At 38.2% G+C, this 24,054-nt stretch overlaps 1 protein-coding gene across 1 annotated transcript; it reads left to right on the forward strand.

The window, feature by feature from the left end:
- Positions 1-11,556: 11,556 nt before the first annotated feature.
- On the forward strand, positions 11,557-21,474 carry LOC103363428 (short transient receptor potential channel 4-like). Its single transcript, XM_008290192.1, has 11 exons — positions 11,557-11,652; positions 12,064-12,476; positions 13,884-14,402; positions 17,925-18,261; positions 18,414-18,553; positions 18,715-19,028; positions 19,140-19,335; positions 19,437-19,631; positions 19,746-19,787; positions 19,899-19,988; positions 20,086-21,474. The coding sequence occupies exons 2-11, from the start codon at positions 12,099-12,101 to the stop codon at positions 20,620-20,622; spliced, it is 2,748 nt and encodes a 915-aa protein (XP_008288414.1). The 5' UTR covers positions 11,557-11,652; positions 12,064-12,098; the 3' UTR covers positions 20,623-21,474.
- The last annotated feature ends 2,580 nt before the right edge of the window (positions 21,475-24,054 follow it).

The following is a 24,054-nucleotide window of genomic DNA, read 5'->3' on the forward strand; positions in this document are numbered from 1 at the left end:
CAGGTAGGGCTGAGGCTGAAATATTGCACTTCAGCTCACCACTTATGTTTACTGGAATAACAACAGACGATTCAGAGTTGCTCATTCATTTAAAGCCTCCCTGTTGAATACCGACAACAAAATACTCAAAGTCGTTTGTTCAGGAACTCATCTAGTCTTTGTTAGCACTTTTAAAAAAAAAAGGTTTGTTCTACTTTGTGATGACTTTCGTGACAGCTAACGATACTTCTAACAGAAGTCCAAAAATACTGACTGCCTAGACGAAAACAATAAAAACTGTGGAAGCTTACAGTTGATGCATCCATCATCTAAAAATATCCTGCTTTGCTTGTTGTTTACAGTGGTTCTACCTTTCAGTTTCCTCTCAGCTGAATGCCTTGCCTTGTCATCTGTACACAGCACGAACAGGCCAAACAGCGGAAGGCTTGCATTCCCTCCTGTCAGTGACACCGCTGTTATTATAACCGTGTTAACAGAGATATACATCATGTAAGGCGCCTTGGGCTCTGAGAAGTGACATCAAGTCAACCTGATACTTGGATAATGAGGTGCTGCAGGATGGACCATCTGTGTGTTCAGTGTGAGCTCAAATGTGCAGTCTAGCAAACTCTCGACATTGTTCCATCATTATATCTGTACACTTCCTTTATTAACATTGACAAACATTTTTATTAGTGTGCATGCTGGTGTCATACTGCAGTATTGGGTATTATTTCAGGGGAACTGTGGCTGGAAAGTAGCACTAATGTGGGCTCTCTTAAATAAACAGCGAAAAATATGGTTGTTAATATCAGATACAATATCTGACTAAAATGTGAACTGAGGCACCGTCTTCAATCTTTTCGAGGTATTATCCCCACAATGCCCAAAGATGCAGTTTTGTCATTATTGATATAATCAGTTTGTTCCAACTGTAAATAGTGACAGCAGTGTCCCTCTGCTGATAATCGTCTCATTTGGTGCCATCCCAATGTTTGTCTCAGCGTTGCTAAAGTGACTCCATTGTAACAATTGCTTGGTCTTATCAGGACTATTTTTATAAGTGGTTATTCCCTTGGGACAATACAACTGTGGCCTCACTGATCTCATTAAGGCTATTTTTGTTCATTACATCTCTGTCAGACACAATTCTTCTGTGCTGAAGCTCTAAGCTAAAATGGTGGCAGCGGCTTCTCTGAAGTTCTGCCTTATAAAAGAAAATTGTGTAACCTATAGAAACACAATGTACAGCCAACCGGCAGCCAAATCCATCTTACCCAGCTTATGTTACTCCTGGGATGCTAAAGAACTAAAAAGGCAGCTGAGCCAGTCAAGTTTAATCTTATTCTTTATTTGCACTCCCAAATTCCCCCGGCGTGTGCGGACCCAAGTATTGAGACTATGACATATGGCCAGAGTAATCATACTGCTTACAAAACAAGTCAAGTTTATTTACAGAACACTCTAACAAATAGGTTCTTTGCAAAGTACTTTGCAGAAATCCAGGAAAAAATCTAAAGAGGAAGAACAAATTATTAGAATGGGGACATATGTGTGTGTATGTGTGTACCTGCATGTGTGGAAAATGTAGCTGTAATCACATTATATATATAATGGCAAATCCGCAGACTATGGCATTTTTGGTGATAGCATGACTGAAGTATTAGTGTTTGAGCAGATTATCATGAGTGTTCGATTTCAAACCTTTCCTTTGCAGAATACGACGCTTCTGGGAGTTAAAATATTTGACATTTAAAGATTCAGAAATGTTCTTTTATTAAAATTATGTCAGAAAAACAGATTTTAATGTCTGTTTTAATCAATAGCAAATTTATGTATCAATATGAAAGGATATCTATTGATAATTATGGATTTTATCAACAGTAATAATAGTGTTTTGCAACATAATGAAAGTGCTGCATAGTAAGTAAATGAAAATGCAGATAATTTTAGTTAAATGTAAATTAAACATCTGCTATGGAATCCCAAACTTTGAGATGGGAGGGCTCAAGTCAATTTAACGTATAACAAAAAATAAATAAATATACAGCACTTGAATTATCCATCATGTGCTACAGGGTTGCAGAACCAGCGACTAGAAACACTAACAACCTGGCAAAGTGTGAGCAACACTGGGCGAGCATAAGTAGTGGCAGGAATAATGGAGAAAACTGGAGCAGGTGTGCAGACAGGTGTGGGAAATCAGGTGGTCGTGACTGGTGGGAAAGTTTGAAGCCATGCAGTCAGGTGGAAAATAGTAAGTTTGGAAAGTTTCAAGAGAATGCGGTAAAGAATGAAGTGGCTGAGGGAAGGAACAGAGGCTGAAGTCATGGTAAGAATCGTAAAAGGGGAGAATGTTTAATACGGCATCATAGTGTTACCAAACTGGGGAAAACAAAATTAAGATTGCAGTTTTGTTGTACTGTAGCGGAATACTTTTGAAGACAAGGTGGCTGTTGCTAATACACATGTAATTTTTAAGTGATGTAAAATGCTCACTTCATTGAACATCTTGTAGACTTTGATTATACTAAAGATGTGTGTGATCTGTACAATTACTGAATGCTACGAAACATTTGATTTAACTGAACACAGTCTCTGCAACAACTAGCACAAATTAATTTGCTCTGAGTGAGGAATTAATTGCTTGATGTTGTTGCTCTCCTGCAAGGACGCCATGTTACAGAGAGATTCTAATAAACTGTGATGTGTAGTGCTGTGCCTAAAAGCCTCTGCAGTGCAACTGTGCAAAAGCAATTGTGGGGGCACCAGGGCACTGTCAAAACTGCCTTCATTGTGTTTTAACTAACCTGACTAATACAGTGGCAGTTAAGGACACAAGCAAAGGCCAACTGGCAGATATTTAGCCACTCATCCGTAACTGAAAACTGTGTTTTTGACTGCAGACTTTTTATATGTTGTTAAAACTCAGAATCATTGGCTACCTGTGGAGATGTGGTCGCCTGCAGGCCAAAGGTTACATTATTTAATCGGATTGCTGCCGGATACCCCACAGGCCTTCCTACTCCTGATGAGTTTTCAAACTAAGAGGCACTTAACATGTATGCCCACCCTGTGGTTTGAACTCATTTATACAGCTCAACAAGAAAGAGAAATGAGAATCCACCTGGTGGGAATGACTGTGTGACATCTGTACATTGTCAAGTTATCAGCTGAGAATTTTGATTATGAAACTTCAGATATCATTATAAAGGAAGGAGTACAAATTCTGTGGTGTATGGCCTGTGGTGTAACAACAACAACAACAACAAAAACATTAGACATTCAAAATGACATATATTGTCAAAACTATTTCAATCTTTTATCCTTCCCAAACGATTTGAGTTTGCAGTTTTGTAGCGTTCATTTGTTCTGTCTCCTGTCTGTTTGATTTAAAGTTGGGGACTAAGTCAGCAATACCATTTTGATTAAATGAAGTGCATTCGCTAGATGCTTTTGTAAAAGCTGCAAACACTGCACATGTTGGGAGAATAATGATTTCAGCTTGACTGCGTTTCACGATTATCATTGTTCTGTTATTATCAAGATTTATACTTTGGAAATAGAACTGAACACATTCAGTTGTATTTACTCTGACATAAATGACAGTTACTGCAACAAAGTGACAGCACATATGTGGGTGCCTATTGTTCCAAGATTCTGGGGAATGTCTCAAATATTTTTAAGTCCCCCTGCCAAGCTGTAATTGACTTAATCTTTCCATTAGCCCCGAGTTGGCGAAGCCAGCTGTTGTCTGTTAAAGTTAACTGCGGCAACAAAGTGATTTTCATGCTTCCTGATAGATGTGAGTTTTAGCTATGAGACCTCAGGATGATTTTTAACCCTCTGACCACCACCCGAGCACACAAACACACACACACACACGCACACACACACACACAGACATAACCCCCCTGCTGATGACTCTAATAAGCACCAGTGCACAGGCTGACAAACTCTTCGGTGAATGGGTGCTGCTGATCTTATTGAGCTTGGTAAATACTTCTGCACACAGACATAAACAGAACCTATAACCTCCAAGCATCATCACCTCTCCTCATGTAGCAAACAAAATTATTGCAGAGTGTTTGGAGACAACCCCAGTCAGGTTTAATATGCATCCATATAAGTCAAGCCGATCATTTTCTGTTGTAAAATGTAAAGTAAAATTTGCACAAAATATATGTAGTATATTAAAATTATATACACAATTATGAAAGGTTTGCTAAAGCTAAGCAAGCAAAAGATGACCTGATTCCTAAAAGTTTGCCCAATTTGGCAAGTGTCAAAACTTGTACATGCTTTTTTTTTAAAGCCAGTTTAGAGTCTGTCAGAGCTAGTTTGGGGTATTTTCATTTATTCTTCCTTGCAAAAGGAGTCTAGTTCTGTTGGGACATTTTGCATGAGCTGCCTTTTTGAGGGGATTGTGAAGGTTATTTCAAAATCTTCAGCTTTCACCTCTTGAGGTAGCCCAATGTGGATTTTAAGGTAGATCATTATCCTGTTGTAAAAGCCATCGTCATCCTCAGTTTTTGTTTCTTTTTTTTCTTTAGCTTTTTCTCTCTACCACTGAAGCATTCCCTGGACCACTCACTGCAACACAAGCCCAAAGCAAGATCGAATTATCTTGATGCTGAACACTTGTGGAGGCGTTCTTTTCAAGTAAAATTCAATTTTTTTGTTTTGTCCTCAAAAATACCTTTGACCATTGTGGCCAAAGAGTTTGATTTCAACTTCTTTACTCCAAAGACTTGTTTTACCTTCTGACACTGAATTTTGTAACAAGGACGCAGGAAAGATTTTCTCCTGATGACTCTTCCATGATGGTCATATTTGTGCAGGTGTCGCTGAACAGCAGACCCCCCACTCGAGAGCCTCCTAGATCTTCCTGAAGGGCTTCTGCAGTCAAACTGGGGTTTTGATATGCATTTTTAGCAATCATATGAGCAACTATCTGAGATGGTTTTCTTGTTCTTCTACACTTCATCTTGACCTCCACCATTTCTGTTAACTGGCATTTTTGTGTTATAAATTTCAAACAATTGCTCCTGAAAATGCTTCACTGCCTCCTTCCAGCTGTCTCCTGCTTTGAGGCTGTCAATTATTACTTTCCAGAGTGTTCAGCTGCTTACAGGAACCTGTGGTTGTTAATTGTTGGGACAAGGTTTGAGCGTATTTATAAAGCATTTGCAACACCTGGCACTTTCCAACTTGCTGCGACTAGGCCATGCCCTAACAAGCTTTAAAGGCACAGTATGTAATTTCTACACGAGGGGCCTCTTAATTAAAACAACGATAAAAGTTGTGGTTTGATTATATTGTAGTGTGAGATGATGGAAACTGGTGTCGTCACCACCATTGCTGACGGAAATCTATCTGGCATGATTCAGGCAAAAATCCTGGACGAGATTAATCTTTAACCTCCTGCCTTTTAGAGGTCAGCTCTTCTTCTAATCACTTAACCATTTACAGCTACAGATATGTTGACCGGGGGGGCTAAACTTTTGCATGCCACACTATGTACATAAAAACATGTGCCATATACTTCAGTGCCATTGCCAGTAGATGGCAACATCACATTGTACATCTAGTGTGTTACAAGCTATACACTATACAGCTTTAAATCACCAATATATGATGACAACAGATAGACTAAGAGACTACTAATAAAGAATAATACATAAAAGTTGCATCAACAATTATCCAATGAAGAACTGATATTGTCACTGATAGTTTGTAATTTCATGTCTGTTAAACTAATTTAAAGTAGTGATTATACAATCAAAGCTTGGGTTTTGCCTTACCAAGAAACATAATTTAAAAACAGAGATGATAAATGAAATCATCATTAAAATAAACACCATAATTATAGTGTCACAATTTTATTCATACAAATGTAGTGAAAGCTTGTCAATGTCCTCTTGCAGTCAGACCTATGTAAGGGAGAGTAGTGCTACCACAAGATTTTCAGATGTGTTCAGTTTGGTTCCACTTGTCAGTCAATCTACATTCTGGAGCTGTTTTCTCACAACCAAAAGACTGGCAGGTCTAATTAGTTCAAGACCTTATCTAATGACTTTGAACTTCTGCTGCCAGCTTGACTATTGCATCAGTGTTCATTTTTAGAAGCAGGGTCGAAACCTGGCCGATACATGCTAGATCTAATTGACAGAGAGCTGGACTGCAATGCCAAATGAGTTCTACACCCACATGCGCAGCAAAGGCCAACCAGGACCTGTGAAGTCAGACCAAGTATGTATAACGCACGACGCTATTTGATTTCACGATTAGAAACTTGCCATCTATCTTTGTGTGTATCTGTATGTATTCGAGCTTCTTGTTCAGTACTCATGGAAATGGAATTTTAAGCTGCAGTGCAGAATAGTAATTACACAGACACTGTTTGCGTGTGTTTATGACGGATGCCTTGCTGCAGTTTTTCTTTTTTTTTTAAATCTGGAGCATCAGACGCCTTTCTTGGACACACTAGTAGGTTTCACCACCACCCTCATCAGCTCTATCAAACAAATCATTGTATGAGTACTGGTGAGCCAGTCCAGGAATATCACCACAGAAACCTGATTTAAAATTCAGGTTTACTGTCATGCACAGTTTAATCACTATGGTGTGAGCCTATTTGGCACACTGTAACATGTGAAAACAATTTTTTGGCTTTCTAATATAAATACATTCATCTAAATTGACAAAAAACAAATTTATGTGTTAAAACATAGTGTAAAACATGTGATAGCTTGCATAACATCAATATTCAACACTTGATATATACTCATTGTTCTATAAATGTCTGCTAACAGCTGGTAAACCAGAAACCTGATCAGAACTTTACCTCACATACTTTAGCTCTAAGTGCGCTTCAGTTTTCATTATTTATTAAATGCAGATAAAAGGCATAAATCCCAAATGCTGGCACAAGAAAGTGAGAGCCATTGCATACTTAAGAAAAGTGAAAGCAGTAATCAACATACCCGGAACTGGGTCAGAGGAATTTTTGGCAAAAGCAAACATCATTAACAAACATTTGGCCCAGATTTTTTTTTTTTTTTTTTTTTTACCACTCATGGCTCTGATAAATGGTGTTAAATTAGGTGGTTTTTGTTTGTTTTTTGTTTTTGTTTTTTTTATTTGGCCCAGTTTTTTTTTTTTTTTTTTTACCACTCACTAAACATAAACCTTTGTAGGAGGTTTGTAGGAGGGAATGTTTTTCTGTAACAGGGGAAAGAGTTAGTGGAGTTTTTCTTCCCCCAAAGTCCCAAATGTTGAGACAGACAACTTTATATGCTAAAAAAAAGAGACTACTAGTAGTTCAGTGGCCTTAAAATCTGTGCATTAAAAGAGACTCATAGAAGGAAATCTCTCTCTGCCCTCTAGTGGCATGAGAGTTCAGTGATTCACTGAAACAATTACAACTGCTAAAGGGGGAAAAGGAAAGCCACAGCTTTGGAACAGATCTTTTAAACTGTCACTCATTAAGCTTACTTATTTTGATCTTCAGTAAGCAATACTATTAGAATTCCTAACCGAATCATATCGAATTACCATACAAATGTTAATTTTCTTTTAACACTATGTGGTGTGATGGAAAATGAAAAGTTCTTAGTTTAATGTTTTACACTCTTTTAAAATAATAGTAAAAAAACAAAACATGAAAAACCCACAATGTTGAAAATTCCATTTCAGTTAAGTTTATTCATAGCTTAAAACCTTTAGTTAACCTTGAATACAGCCAGATTATCAAATAAATCTAAGAATTGAAGCAGTTAAATGAAATAAATATTCTGTAAAAAGACAAACCTCAAAACTAAATCCTGAACATCCATGTAACTGTCCACAACCGGCATTAATTGACATAAAAACATAATTAAAGTATTCCCAAAAAACTGATCCACAGTGGAAAGAGCATCAAAACAGGGTGCATTATATATTATCAATGTCTGTTTCTCTATAAATTTTAATTTGCTGAACTGCTTTCTGCAGATTCTAATCTTTCTCAATGTCTGTATTCACTTGAAAACCTTTCCAGCCACATTTCATTCATCAGCATTGGTTTGCTTCAGTTTCTTTCTGACAGCATCATTGCTTTTTCACAAGTTTTGCACATTTTTTAAAGCTAGAACGCTCATCTGATTTCCTTCTTTTGTCCTTCCTCAAGCCAGGTTGTGGCAGGTTTACCAGTCCATAAAATGGAATGAGTGAGTTGTGTTTTTAAGTGATTTTGTTTTGCAGCCATTTGGTCCAGCTGTGAGAAACCATGATAAGCTTTTAATGTTTGAAGAGGGCTCACAGAAGAGACAAAATAAATTTTAAAATCCGCCTTAAAAGTGTGTATGTTCATGACAATATGGTGCTGGTATAATTGTAGCGGTAAATCCACCAAACAGCAGATTGCATTGCAGATGTCTGGCGAGTCCGATGTCATAACAGCTGCAGTGTTGGTGAAAATAACGACCGCGAGTTCTGCAAGTGAGAGATTCTGTTTGATTCTGAAGGAGGGAATTTATCTCGTCGTACACTGTCCTCTCACAAACATACAGTATCTGCTAAAATCACACAAAAGCACACACATTTCTCATGCGCTAATTACAACAACTCTGAAGAAAATGAGGAAATACTGAATGTGAACTCATGAGTCATAGGACACACTTGGTTAAACCCATTATCTCACAACAGAGTCCTCTTACACTGAATTAAACTGAGCTGTTGCCTTCAGTGCAGCACTTTGAAATGCCAAAATATGTCTGCAACTCAGATATGTCTCTGAAAAATTACTAAAATTTACTCTTGCTTTATATAATTCCCCAGCTCTCTCCTCCCATATTTCCCCTCTGTCTCCGCTATCTATCCAATAAAGGCACAAATGTCCCAAAATATGCATTTAAATTAAAGATTTTGACATTGCCTTATATTGTTGAGTCTATATTTTCTATCTGATTATGCCTCTCAAAACCATAATAATGTCTATGGCTGGATGCTAGTATATGTATCAAACCTACAAGAAAAATGCTTTAACAAGCGCTTCTGTTAGCCATAGAAAACTGATATTTTAATGAGATCACTTCAGTGGCAAACATCCTGTTACACAGACTTAAACATTAGCTGCATCTCAAGGGGGAAAACATTAATATACAGTGTGTTTTGTTCTTCTTGCCTGTGGGTGTGAAAAAAAAAGAGATGGTTTGGAAAGAATGTTCTCAGTGACTTCCCTTTTCACATAAACCAACTAAAGAGTGGTGTTAAACATTTGACATCACATGACTGCTCTCCCTATTGCTTCACATAACAGTAATTACCCCTTAACAGCTAAATGGGAAAATACATTGGGGATAAAGTGATGTCACAGCATTGGCTCTCTGGCTGGCAGTGTTTTTCATCAGTAGTTTGCTAACTAACACACTTGTATTTTATTTTACATTTATCAAATAACCAAAATCTTTCAATACAAAAGCAGAATATTCAGAAAGGTTGGGAAGTGAACAGTAGAGACCGGGGACATGAGGTTTCTGGGAAACCCTTAAGGCTGCAGAGTGGAAAGAAAGTGAGGGTGGGAATTAACTCAGTGCTCTTCATGGTACAAATCTCTCACTAAAGGGCAAATTTTCTACAAATGGTTCGTCTGAATCATGCAATTTGTTCTAACGACAGTCAAAAGGGCCTCTTTGTGTGTTTGGATCTCTTGTGCTTTCTGACAAACATCCCGATATAGTTTCAATGTTGTATAAACTCCCCTCATTGTGTGCTTATCTAGGAGTTGTATCCTCTTGTGACATGAGTACATACTAAGTACAAATCTGTCACTTTATATTTTCTGAAGCCCTCTGTATTACTGCAATTTATAACACTTTTATTTTGATTGATTCTCCCTACTGATGTATGTGCTGTATCTTAATGTGAAAGAATTAATGGAGATAATATTGCACTGACATCTTGTTGCAGGGATGCTTAAAGCTCAAAGCAACTCTGTATACAATCCAATCTGTTGCTTTTGTCAACTGCACTAGCACATAGACCAGGGGTGTCGAATCCTGGTCCTCGAGGGCCGCAATCCTGCAAGTTTTAGATGTTTCCCTCTTCCAACACACCTGATTCAAATGATCAGGATCGTCATCAGGCTTCTGGAGAGCTTGATGATGAGCAGTAGAACAGCAGGAACGTGTAGTGAGTAATACTTTATTAACTAAACACAGAGCAATTTTTGTGATACTTTTGCAAGTTGCAGGAGCTCAAATCAATGGTGAAAATTACACTTATTAGTGCTAATAGTGAAACTGAAATTAACTACAATAAAATAAGCTGGTGAAGTGTGGTTCTGGAGCGTGGCGTGAAAGGCCACATGCTCCAAAGCAAGCCAATTACATAGGCGTGTGATATCATAGCTCGCCTCACTCATCTTTATGCATGAGCTAACCACTATGTGTAGCAGTGACTGATGGCTGTGATGTAAGTAACAGTTAAGGACGGCTGCAGGTCAGACTTTCATATATACAGCTCAGTCACAGCATTAATCCACCTGCCTAATACTTTGTAGGTTCTCCTTGTGAAACCATAAAACCTCTGAACTGTTGGACTCCAAGTAAAACCTGAAGGTGCTCTGTGGAATCAGATACCAAGACATTAGCTTTAAGTCCTGTTGTTGAGCTTTGGGATTGCATTTGTTTATGCTGTTCATCCCACACATGGCCGATCGCACTGAGCTCTGGGGAATTTTGAAACCAACACTTTGAACTCTTTGTCACATTCCTCAATTGAACAGATTTTCACGAGGGTTTTCTTAAAATCTGAGCGGTGATCTTCTGATTTCATATGATCTATACATTATATTTCTAGTATTCTGTTTATCCAACGATAATTGATCATCTGGTTTAGCTTGGCTGCATGTTTGCCTCTTTCACATAGAAAAATTATCTGTTTGCACAATTAAAAGCTACAATTTACTCAGTGTGATCTTTATTTAAAGTAGTTGGGCTTGACCTATTTAAATTAGAAAAACTTGTGGAAATGTCAAAACAAATATTGATGTGACAAAATAAAAATGTTGGGTTAGTGGATGCAAATATTCCTCATGATGTGGAAATTCGGCTGTTATAAGTTTATATTATGTCACATTTTATCCAGTCTAAGAGGTTATGATGTAATGACAGTTTGAGAAAAAGATTTTAATATGCTCACAATGCTTTAATTAGTCTGTAGAATATGGAAACAAATCAACAGCTGTAAAAGCACCTATTTATGTGTTATTGACCAGAAGCCACGTGGTTCTCGGTGACTGCTAACCCCTGACCAGCACCTGTTACACAGACTGAAGCCTGACGGTCAACGCGCGGCTCAAGCAGCGGTGATGAAGGTCTGTTCAGTTTCTGCGAGCGGATGTCAGTTGTTTTTTTGTTGTTGTTGTTGTTTTTTTGTTTTTTTTTTAACCCCCTGATTCGACGCGTTTAGAATAAACTGCAGAAGAAAAAAACAAAACAACAACATTCCAGGTCGGTAATTTGAGCGAAAGGGGTGGGCAGGGGACATGGCACGCCATTAACTTCCAGCGTCTTTTGCTGGAGACTCCAGTGATAAGATAGAGGATCTGAGCAGCCAACTTCTCTTCCTGGCAGTCGCAGCCCGTCGACTGATTCATGCAAATCACTGCTGGAAAGCAACAGGAGAACGGTAAAGTTTCTGTTTCTTTAGTGCACTAATTAAATGATGTGATCAAAATGATGATTAAGCTCGTTTAAATGTTGCTGATGTGTTTTTTTATTCATGTGCTGTGAAGCGTTGGGATGGATTTCAGTGCAGTTTGATCTTTTAATCATGTGTCAGCTTTAGTTGTAGATATTTACAGGAAGCTTATGTGTTTTCACTGATACTAACGTTTATTTTAAAATGTTTTGTGCATAAATACATCTATTCTTGGTCAAATGTTGCTTATCCTATATAAACTGACATAAATATAAATGCCATTTACAGTACACTGTTTGAATGGGTGTGTTAAAGTGCAGTAACGCTCCTCTATGTCTGGAACATCAAAGCTGTGACTGAAACATGAGCCCTTATTTTTTCTTGCCCTTTCATTTTCAGCCATTCTCAGTTGAGACTGAGATACAGCAGCAGCAATGTCACAGCTGTATTACAAGAAAGCAGACAACTCCTCGTACAGGGACCGCATCCCTCTGCGGATTGTGCGGGCGGAATCTGAGCTGTCCGCCATGGAGAGGGCCTACCTGGGGGCTGTCGAGAAGGGGGACTACGCCAGCGTGAAGCAAGCCCTGGACGAGGCTGAGATCTACTTCAGGATCAACATCAACTGCATTGACCCTCTGGGACGCACAGCCCTGCTGATCGCCATCGAGAACGAGAACCTGGAGATCATTGAGCTGCTGCTCAGCTACAACGCACATGTGGGTGATGCCCTGCTGCACGCCATCCGCAAAGAAGTAGTGGGGGCTGTGGAGCTGCTGCTGAACCACAAGAAGCCACGTGGGGAGAAGCAGGTACTATCCATAGTCCATGGTAACACCCCATATGCATGCTGATCTTTCAACCCAGTCACATTTGTTTTTATACATCTTTTTTTTGTTAGTGTGTTCAACTTGGCATTCAGAAAACCTTTTCTGAGCCTCTTCTGCACAACAGGATTGGCCACACAATTATGCTGCATGTAATTACGTGATTATGGTATTGTGCATTATATAGAGAATTTACAGAGGTTTTTGTTGAGGTAATGTGAGTACTGAACATGGTTACATTTAGGCAGAAATGTGTCCCTCTGGTACTAATATTAATTCCAACCAGGCTTATTTGGTGGTTTTCTTTTAATGGCTGTTTTGTTTGAATTACTTCTCCTCGTGATGTCTGTGTGAAATGCACTTATGTCAAGACTAAAAGGACTCACTATAGGAACAAGCACAGAATGCAGTGCCTTCATAAACTTCTATGACAAACATTGTAAACATTTTGGCAGATTCATCATTTATATCAGTCAATATTGGTTTCCTTTCATCTTCCAAATATTTCACACTGAACACACAAAATATAAAACAGGTAAGTTTGTTTCTGTAATAAACTTCCAGCAGTGTTTTAAAGCTAAGTCCACACCTGGCTGATCGTATTTGTTCATGTGACACTAAAAAAACATCTCTGGGATACACTGGTCAACTGTGTAGTACTCTACAACCAAGAAGAGCAAAAATAGTTTAGAATGGAGGTTTCTGGGAATCTGGCTTTAATTAACACTAGTGCAAGCTAGACAGTAGATGTAATGCTATTAAAAACAACACAAGCCATTTATGTCAGACTGAAGTTGACTTTAGCAGTAATATGTTGTATTATTTCATTCTTTAGTCTAGATCAGATAGGAACAAAGGCACAACATAATGATGCGCTTTCTTCCCTTTTTACAAGCTTGACTGTGTTTACTTTGGAAATCAAACTATTTTCTAGTCAAAAGTTACAGAGCTGATACTGCTGTGTGTCTTCCTGCCACAGCTTTTTCAACAAAAAATAATTTTCCACAGCTTGTGTATCAGGCACTTTGATACGGGCCCCAGTTGTGTTCAGCTTCTCGACATCTTTGTGAATTATTTTTTTCCAACGCTGCTTGTCTCCCTGTAAGGAACTTGTGGCATTTTGTGAAGAGAAGGAAAACGATAAAAGAGTATTGTTGCTTCCAACCATGAAGGTGCTTTGAGGCCAGCTGAACCACAGGCCATTAGTTGTGTGCTTGCTGTTAGACAAGATGCTCAGGGACCAAAGACAGGTGAAATTGGACCCATTTAAACAGTTCTTGTGAGGGGGTTTAAAAAGTAATGTTGTTTTGAGAGCTACCTGATGAAGTAATTGTGTTCTCTAAACGCATTGTGTTTCATGTCTATTATTTTCTTTTTTGAATTTCCGAAAAGGTTCCACCAATATTACTGGACAAACAGTTTTCAGACTTCACCCCAGACATTACTCCAATCATCCTTGCAGCTCACACTAACAACTATGAAATCATCAAACTGCTCCTGCAGCGAGGTGTTTCTATACCTCAGCCACATGCAGTGCGTTGCAACTGCGTGGAGTGTGTGGCCAGCTCCGACGTGGACGGCCTACGTCACTCGCGCTCTCGTCTGAACATCTACAAGGCCCTTGCCAGCCCATCGCTCATCGCCCTCTCCAGCGAGGATCCTTTCCTTACTGCTTTTCAGCTTAGCTGGGAGCTGAAGGAGCTCAGCACAGTGGAGAATGAGTTCAAGTCAGAATATGAAGAGTTGTCCCATACGTGTAAACAGTTTGCCAAGGACCTCTTGGATCAGACCCGAAGTTCTAAGGAACTGGAAATAATCCTCAACTACCGTGATGACGTCAACCCACTGCTGGATGAGAGCATGAATGATCTGGCCCGACTGAAGCTGGCTATCAAATACTGCCAGAAAGAGGTAAGATATTTGTTGATTACATCATTTTTGTAACATGACAACTGCCTTTTTTTTTCTTAATGTCTTCAAGATAGATAAATAGCACAAGAAAGGAAAGTACAGACATCTGGTTTGGTAATATCGGTACACATACAGACATACTGAGAGCAGACCAGACACACTGACACCTGTGGAACAAGTTCAACAGGTTCAAAATAGGAACTACAGTAGTTGAACAACAGGCACTGGATGACAAGAAAAGTGCCAAGATGGGCTGTAAATTGCCTGAGATGGGTGGAGATATCCTTTGGGAGTTTAGAACAACATGAAATTGCCAGGCTGGCTCTTAGCAATGCATTACAGTAGCACTTACTCTTAGACAGTCCCAGGATGATTGGATAATTGGGGCTAATGATGGAAGAAGTAATGGCCATTTCCTGAAATGCAAACTCATAATATTTTAATTAGGGTGGAAACCTTTTACTGGTTTTTAACATCTTTGGAATATTTCTCCATTAGATGCAATGCCAACTATATTTTCGACACAGAGCTATATTACTACAAATTATGCTTTGTGATTACACAAAGGCAGTAACAGAATGAGATATGGCATACATGTTTCGTGTTAATCAAACAACAAATCGGCTTATCATGAATAATATTTGTGGATGTGGTTGGATTGCTGAGGCGATAACAATGAAAGCTGATGAAAATTGCTACATTTGATCTCAATTTAACACATCAGAAAAACTGAGTTAGAAATTCAAGATTTGTTTGTTTTGTTGTTTTCTGCATATCAGACTGCAAAGCAGAGCACACAGTGTGTACACTTAGCGGGCGTCTTTTATTTGTTCCATTCATTAAATAGACTACTCAGAGCTTTTGGATCTTGTTTGTATACAGCAGTTGTATACAACAGCAAGAGTACTATTTGTAGAGTTAATGACTCATGCCAACAGTGTACATTTAAATCTAGTCCAAACACTGAGCATTTTAGAGTCTGCAAGCAGTGTTCTGGGTTTTCTGTTATATTTTTATCACACAGTTGAAAGTGAAAATGAAAGATCAGTGTGACTGTCGACAACTCCACATTTCTGCTGCATTTGGTCTCTATGGAAAAGGTTTTACAGTTGAACTTCATTTACTAATCTTATGTATGAAATTATTTGGCTTATATGAGCTGGAATGAAGACGAATCAAGAAAAAATAACTTGATAACACCAAAATTTTATTTTATTTTATTTATGTATTTATTTTTTTAATGTTTTTTTCCTCATTTGGACTTGTTTTGAAAGTCCATGTCTCACTCAACAGATTTATCTCACAGCAATGAATGAATTGATGAATTATGAGAATAGTGTGTTAATTACATACGATACACATTACCATCACTTGGATACAGTAGATCTGTCAGTAAAATCTGACTAAACTAATACTTTTTGTCGTTGTGATTACACCTTGTACACAAGGACATAATATCTAAAGTCCATGCTCTTTTGTTGTTCTGTGGGCCAGGGCCACTTAAAGCATTTTTTAAACATAGTCTAACTCTTGTGAGAACAGGTTATGCAAAACCTGTGTTTGATGGAGAAGTATCTATCAGGAAAAAGTAGGAATGTCTGTTGTTCCTTTCTGTAGCAAGAAAAATGTACAACCCTTTACAAGTGTATTATCAGAAAACATGGGAACAGTTTGTTCTCAGCTCAAAGACAAAAATCTGTCTGGAAAGCTGAAATGGAAAATATTGTCAGTGTATTGGTAGTTGTGATGATTAGGTGACTTTTGTTGCGACAGACTTTAGATTTGGCTTGAACCTGTCTTGAATGATTTGTAATTTGGACTTGCGCTCAAAGAAGTTTGTCTGTTTGTTCTTAAGTTAGCTTAACTTATTATTAAGTTATTGTTGAAGACAATCAGATGTCTTCGAGAGCTGACAAGTGAGCTTCAGTGTTTTGCATCCAAAACATGTTCGGTAATGCTGGAAGCACTACAAAGCAGGAAAATGTATATTAAGTTGTCCATTGTTTGTTTGCCAATACTGCTGCCAGTGCATCATGTTGTGAGTATTCAGTGCCATTGTTCAGCTGTTTAGTTCTGCTAACCACAAGTAACACATCCTACATACATACTGTTCTTGAGGACTGACAAATACAGAGTTTCATGTGACTACAAAGACCACCAACAGTTCCTGGATGTACACAGTGTTTGTGGAAACATTTCCTCTGCTCTGACCTGACAGTCTTAAAAAAAAATCTTTGTATGCAAATATGCTGTTGGACCACTAATGGTGAAACAATAGTGAAACCGTACAGTACACTCTTTTTTTTTTTTTGATTGAATAAGAACTTGTCTTAATTTTTTTATTTACTGTATACAATTTTAATATTATGTAAATCATTATTAAATAGCATTGTGAAAAAAGTTGTAGCTCACAGTTGAATCTTAATGTCCCATCATTCTCATTCTCAATCAAGAATCACACTGACAGACCGGAAAGCTCATTTGCTTTACTGTTCGTTTATACTGCTGCAGTGTAGCATGACGTACATGTAAGGAATAGAAACTGCTTTATTACTGTCTCTAATGCTATTTAAAATGGCAATATAGGGGTATTTTTGTCAAAACTTCAGATCATATTCAAGTAAAATGATTCAAGGCTACTAATTACCTTAATTAATTTCCTCTATACAGTATGTTGTCACTACGCATGTGCCTTAGGACAGAATTAACACAAGGAGATTGTGGTGAGACATGTGGATAGGGTTGTTTTCACCTTCCAAAAATGTCCTCTGACAAAATCTGTTCCTTCCAGATGCCACCTTTTGCCTCTAGTCATGTTATGGCAAGTCAGAATCTCACAAGGACAGTTAGGAAACATTAAAACATGTCAGATCCTGCACAACTTAATGCTATATAGTGCCATAATGGAGATCCATTTAGTCATAACTTGGTTAAGCTGAAATTACCTTTCATCGCCGTCTGCAGCTGTCCAGCAGATGTTTATATCGAATCTCAGAGGGCATTGTAAATGTGTATGGGAAACAGATTTGACAGTCGCTCCTTAACAAAGGATTAGAAAGCACTTACGAAATTTCTGTCCTCCTTAAACTTTTGTCTTGCGTGCACATACAAGACATGTTTCTGTTTTTAGTTTTGTATCTCATGAGTTATGTAGTGTCTTTATTTGTAATTGGATGTTTGATATTTTAGACATCTCTAATTGTTGCCCTTAAAGTGCAGGAAGGTATGTTCAGACACAGTTAAAATTTAGAATGCAAACACTAGGCAGTGGGGTGATACGATGCAGTGCATTGTGCACCATGACACTGACATCATAAATAAAACCTTTACAGTCCTAACTGTTTCTTTAGTTTTTTTGTGTAATCTAGTTTTTGCATACTGTTTGCAAAAGCTGGTCAAAGGTTAATTGCTTTTTGTTGATTTGTCATTTCCTGAATGGATTCCGAAGACAAAGAGGTCCATAAAGAAGAGTTTCATTTCAGTTAACGCATGTCTTCTTTCCTTGTCTCTCTCTTTCTTTAGTTTGTTGCTCAGCCAAATTGCCAGCAGCTGCTAGCGTCTCGGTGGTATGATGAATTCCCGAGCTGGAGGAGGCGTCACTGGGCAGGAAAGCTCATCACTTGCATCTTCGTAGGCCTCCTCTTTCCACTGTTGTGCATCCTCTACTTGATCTCTCCAAAGAGTCGCTGTGGCCTATTCATCCGGAAACCCTTCATCAAGTTCATCTGTCACACTGCTTCCTACTTGACCTTCCTCTTCCTGCTGTTCTTGGCCTCGCAGCATATTGCTTCTGCAAATCGAGAAAGTCAGGGTCCAGCACCCACCACTGTAGAATGGATGATCTTGCCTTGGGTGCTTGGTAACAGCACACACAGACACACACACACACACAAAACTAACAGACTGCTGTTAATTCTCTTGTTAGCATGCACTATTGTGTGCCAGTACTGCTGGTCAATGTCAATGCTACATTGACAAAAAAAACATCTGTTATTTGTTCATCTCTCCAAGGCTTTATATGGACTGAGATCAAGCAGATGTGGGATAGTGGTTTCAAGGACTACATAGATGACTGGTGGAACTTAATGGATTTCATCATGAACTCCTTGTATCTTGCAACCATTGCTCTGAAGATTGTTGCATTTGCGAAGGTAATGTGTATGATGGCATCTGACAGCCATGGATTGAAAGATATTCATATATCAACAATCACAGCATATCACAGTATAAAGTAGGGTGCAGGAAAACCTGAAACTTTGCAAATTCTATGTGTAATGGTACTTTATGTATTTATTGTTCTTATTTTCAACAGTACCCTGGGTGTAAACCCAGGAGCAACTGGGGAATGTGGCACCCAACTTTGGTGGCAGAAGCATTGTTTGCCATCGCCAACATCTTCAGCTCCCTGCGCCTCATCTGCCTTTTCACTGCCAACTCCCATCTGGGTCCTTTGCAGATTTCACTGGGCCGCATGCTTCTGGACATCCTCAAATTCCTCTTCATCTACTGTCTGGTGCTGTTAGCCTTTGCCAATGGTCTCAACCAGCTCTACTCCAACTATGCCACAAATGGGGATGACGGTTGCACGGGTATTCGTTGTAATAAGCAAAACAACGCTTTCTCAACGCAAGTTCAAGTTCCTAATTTAATTGTTCCAGAAAAATCTGTATAGGTAATAATTAATAGGTTTGTTTTTCAGCGGGGCATAATATGATGTATGGTTGTTTTGCTTTCCAGGCTGTTCGAAACACTGCAGTCATTATTTTGGTCTATATTTGGCCTGATTTCCCTCTACGTGACCAATGTGAAGGAAAAGCATGAATTCACGGAGTTTGTGGGCAGCACCATGTTTGGCACTTATAATATCATCTCCCTGGTAGTGCTTCTAAACATGCTAATTGCAATGATGAACAACTCCTACCAGCACATTGCTGTGAGTGTTGTAGATTATCCTTTTTGTTTATTCGTTAGGCCGCACTAATTTGTCTGGTATTCCTTTGCAAAAGGTTTTGATTAATTGTTTTTCCCTTTTAGGATCATGCAGATATAGAGTGGAAATTTGCAAGAACAAAATTATGGATGAGCTATTTTGAAGAAGGAGGAACTTTACCATCTCCATTCAACATAATACCCAGTCCAAAGACAATTTATTATCTATTTGGATGGATTAAAAAACACTTGTTTAGAAGACCAAGCATCAAAAGACTTGAAACCTTCGGAACCTTGGGGGTAAGTAGCATTTCATTTTTTTTTTTAAGAACCTGAATTAGGAATAAATGAGAGGACTACATCTTCAGAAGCCAACAATAGCAACACGTTTTGCTTTTCTTCCTTTAACTGTAGAGGCGTGCAGCTGAAAATGTGAGACTAAACCATGAGTACCAGGTATTATTTTGCTGTCTATTAAATGCAGTCATGTTTTGTTTTGCTTCTGACTTTGATAAAACTCCATTCAAACTAAATTAAAACATTTACTTGATAAAATAACTTTTTTAGGAGGTTTTGAGGAACCTCGTGAAGCGGTATGTGGCTGCAATGATCAGAGATGCCAAGACAGAAGAAGGGTTGACAGAAGAAAATTTCAAGGTAGAGTGCAATTATTCAACACTTGGACCTTAATTTATCTTTTTTTTGCCGTGTAATCTGTGCTGCTGTTTAATCCCTGGTTCTTAATAATCAATAGGAGCTTAAGCAGGATATCTCCAGCTTCCGCTATGAAGTTCTGGGAATGATGAAGAATAAACCTCATGGTGGTGTAGCCAGTAACATTGCAAGCTCTACCTTGGCTTACCCTGGAAACCCATTCAAATATTCTCCCAGATTACCTTCTGATGAGTCTCAACAAAATCTGAACATGTTTGATGTTATTACCAGCACCACCCTGCAGTGTGGAGCTGCCAACTTTACCAGCTCTGCTTGCTCTATTAGGCTGGCCAACGGTTCAGTGGTTTTGTCCAGTACAGGAATGACTCAGAACGAGGCATCCAAAGTTTCAAACGCTGAATCCCTTCAGAGTAAACTCCCCTCTCAGAAGCATGATGAAACACATTCGTTGTCAGAGGAAGGTATTTTGGGATCAGGTGGACAGAACCAAGAACTTCAGAATGAGAAAGCGATTGTGGAAGTCTCACAGAAAGTGGAGGATATTCAGGAGATTGAACATTCTTTCAAAGAACATGCTAAGAAAGTGAAAAATGGACCCAAGAAATACAAAAATTAATCTGTCGGCATGTGAAAAATGTAAATTGTGTTGTAGCAACATTTGGGTTTTAATTTTTAAATGTTCGTTTATTCTATTACCAGTCAGTATGGTTTGTTGTAATAAGGTCACTCATGATAAGCAGTACTGTAGTTAAGTAGCTTATCCAGTTAAATAATCTTGCATCCTGTCACTTGTATAATGACAATAATGTTGTGTTATTGTACATTATATTACATGCATAACACTATAAAAATATTTAACAAAAATGTGCCTCAGTGCTGACTCAGGAAATTGTGGAACAGGTTTGTAATTCATGTTTTACCTTTAGCAGTTACTTTCAGAGTTCTGACACCCTGCTGCCCACATTCAAATCTACAAACATCTGTTTTTTTCTGTAATTTGCAGAAATACTTTCACTTGTGTGTTTATGGAAGAAATATCCGTCCTAATAGGCTGAATGTACCCAATTAATTTTTACTAAAGTTAATTATGCAAATCTAAACTGGCAACACTGATTAATACAACTGTAATTGTTATATCCTACATTTTAATATTTAATTTGGGCTCATTATTTAGTTGATTAATGAGCAATGTAGTACCTCGCTAATTCAGAGATCACAGACAGCTTCTCTTTTACTCCCTAGCATGTTTGGGATAAGAGGGATAGTTTTACTCTTGATTTTATTACTGGAGCAGAAGAGGCAACACAATCCAGATAGGTTTTGTTACAGGATTTACTTCTTAACCATGTGCTTTTATATCAGCTGCTGCAAGTACCAGGGCCTTCTAGAAATATATTAGTACTGTGCAGTTTAGCAGCTTGTGATTTTACTCTGTAATTAAATAAAAGTGGAAAGTAATTTAAAAGTGTTTCTAGCGGTTTTTTGGACTCCTTCCCCCCCTAATTTGCAAGTATCACTTATTTCCTCATTTCTATAATTTCAAAATGATGCATATTGACACTAAAAATTGACATTAAGTCACAAGTCGTAAAGTAGGAAAACAAAATGAACAAACAAGTATTGCTTGAACTGTCCTTTCTCTTCAGAAATCTCTCGTGCTTACTAGAGAAAAGGATCCGGTAAACAGTTTACCTTGTCTCTCACTGTGTACACAGCTGTCCCTCTGACATAGTGAACTAGATGCAGTTTACATCAACATGTTTCCTTTTCTCTTGGACAGTTTGACCTGTCACGGGACAGGCATTACTGAAGGCTCTATTGCACCCTTATTTGCAAAAGCTAGTTTGGCACCTCATTTATATCCTACAGGTTAAGTTGGGTTTAAACTAACTGCTGTTGGCATTACCTTAAAATAAATCCTACATCTGGTCGGCCCATGTGTCCAAGACTATTCCCAAACATTTTATGAAAAGTATGAATAATGTCAGTTTGTCTTTCTTTTTCTTCTTCTTCTTTTTTAGGAAAATGTCAAATCTCTAAGTTGCGCAGTACAAAATATGTAAAGACAGTAGAGAATATGATGATAGACATGATTTAGATATCATTAGAGGGGAAAGAGGAAGTGCAATGTCAATTCAAATCAATCATATAAATAAAGCCTGAGGTAAAGGAAACGTAGATGAGACCAGAAAGATAACTATAACAACATCTTAGGTACAGGCTACTGATCAGCAGGTCAGGATTTCAAGGCCCAGAACCGCCACGCTGTTACTCATGGGCCCTTTAGCAAGAACTTTCAACCCTATCTGTTCCAGGAGCGCCTCATCATGGCTGACCATGTGCTCTGACCCAAGCTTCCCAAGCTGGGATATTCTAGAAGACTCCATTTTGTTGTACTGTTGTGTGCAATAACAATAAAGATGATGATGACAGAGGTGTCATCTATCAGAGTGCACCAGGTACTCAGGCAAGCGTATACCCGCATGGTTGTCACACAGTTTGAAGTTTATGTAAGTTCTGTCAATGCAGTGGCAAGTTTACATACATTAGTCAGCTATAACAGACCATACAATCAAATGTCAGACGGGCTGTGAATAGTTTCATCATGTTATGAATATTATCAATGTGGCGATTGAGTCAAGGGGAGAACTGGAAGAAGAGAGGAGGTACTATATATCAGAGATGGTGTCGTTGTGAGTGTGTTTGACTGCATAAATAAGGGGATGGAGGATGGTAATATATGTGGAAGAAAAGTTTCAGGGAAGACAAGGTCCAGCTGGCTTCAAATCTTCTGTTGGGACAAAGGGGGCATAAAGAGATCAAGGGGGCTAAGCAAGAAACTCACACTGAATGATGAAGTCTCAGTGTTTTGGCAATTTCTGTAATAAAGTAAATTCACAAAAAGCAAGTTTCAATCAGAGTTTTATTTATTGCGATAAATCATGCGGCACATGGGACACGTGTTCACCAAAGATCCCAAAGATCTGCTGTCTTCTCTGCCGAGACAAAGAGAAATTAGCCTTGGATCTCTCATTGCTGAGAATTCTTTTGGCTGTGTCTATCAATGTTCCCCAACCATCTGTGAAAGCGCACAGAGTGAAATAGGACAGAGGGATATTGTGACAGCAGTGGCAAGGCCCAAATGTGGTTTGTTCTTCATTTTAGGTTGCACTGATCCTCTGGCTTGCACTGAAACCAGCTATAAAGTTCACAAATAAGTTATAATGACACATGAAAAGGATGGGGAAAGACACAGAATCGCCACGATTACATTATCTATCAGTCCATTACACGATGAAATTAAACAATATATGTATTTTTAAAAAACAACAACAACAACAAAACACATTGAATGTATTCTATTCAATTGGTTTACAGCAGTAAGGACTATAAAAGTGAATATGACTGACGGTGAATAGATAGTAAAGCGTGAACATATTTCCTGGGACTAAGCTTCTAAGCAACAATGCAGAAAAGCAACAAAGAGCAGATTAAATGCAACAGTGGGCTGTAAATACATCATATATTCTGTTATGTTTTATTATTTACTTTATTTCTTAAATGATTTTATTTTTCTCATTGCTTGTCTTTTGTTTTTTTGCTGTTTTATTCAATCAATTTAATTTTTTATTTTTATTTTTTTAAATCAGCACAAACTTTCTCTAACTTGTCTGTATTGTTTTTGATTAATTTATTTTACTGATTTAACTTTAAGTTTGTTTTTTTTTCTTTCTTTCTTATTACATTTGCCTGTAAAGCACCATGAATAACCTCTGGGTATGATAAAATGCTATAAACAAAACTTTCTTGCTTGTTTTACCTCTTGTGGCTGGTTATTGCGCAATACCCAGCAAACACGCAGCACAGAGGTACAGAATATTGTGTGTCGTATAATATCTAGTATGGATCAAGAGAGTAAAGCAAAACAGAGGGCAGAACACACTTACCACAACTTTCCCTGAGAGAAGCACCACAAAGACGGTCGGTGCAACTTACAATAGGCCAAACAATTTGAAAACACGGAAATAGAAGGAACGAACTGCGCCCT

This window comes from Stegastes partitus, unplaced genomic scaffold (genome assembly GCF_000690725.1).
Source record: "Stegastes partitus isolate 25-593 unplaced genomic scaffold, Stegastes_partitus-1.0.2 Scaffold659, whole genome shotgun sequence".
NCBI classification, from domain to species: Eukaryota; Metazoa; Chordata; class Actinopteri; family Pomacentridae; genus Stegastes; species Stegastes partitus.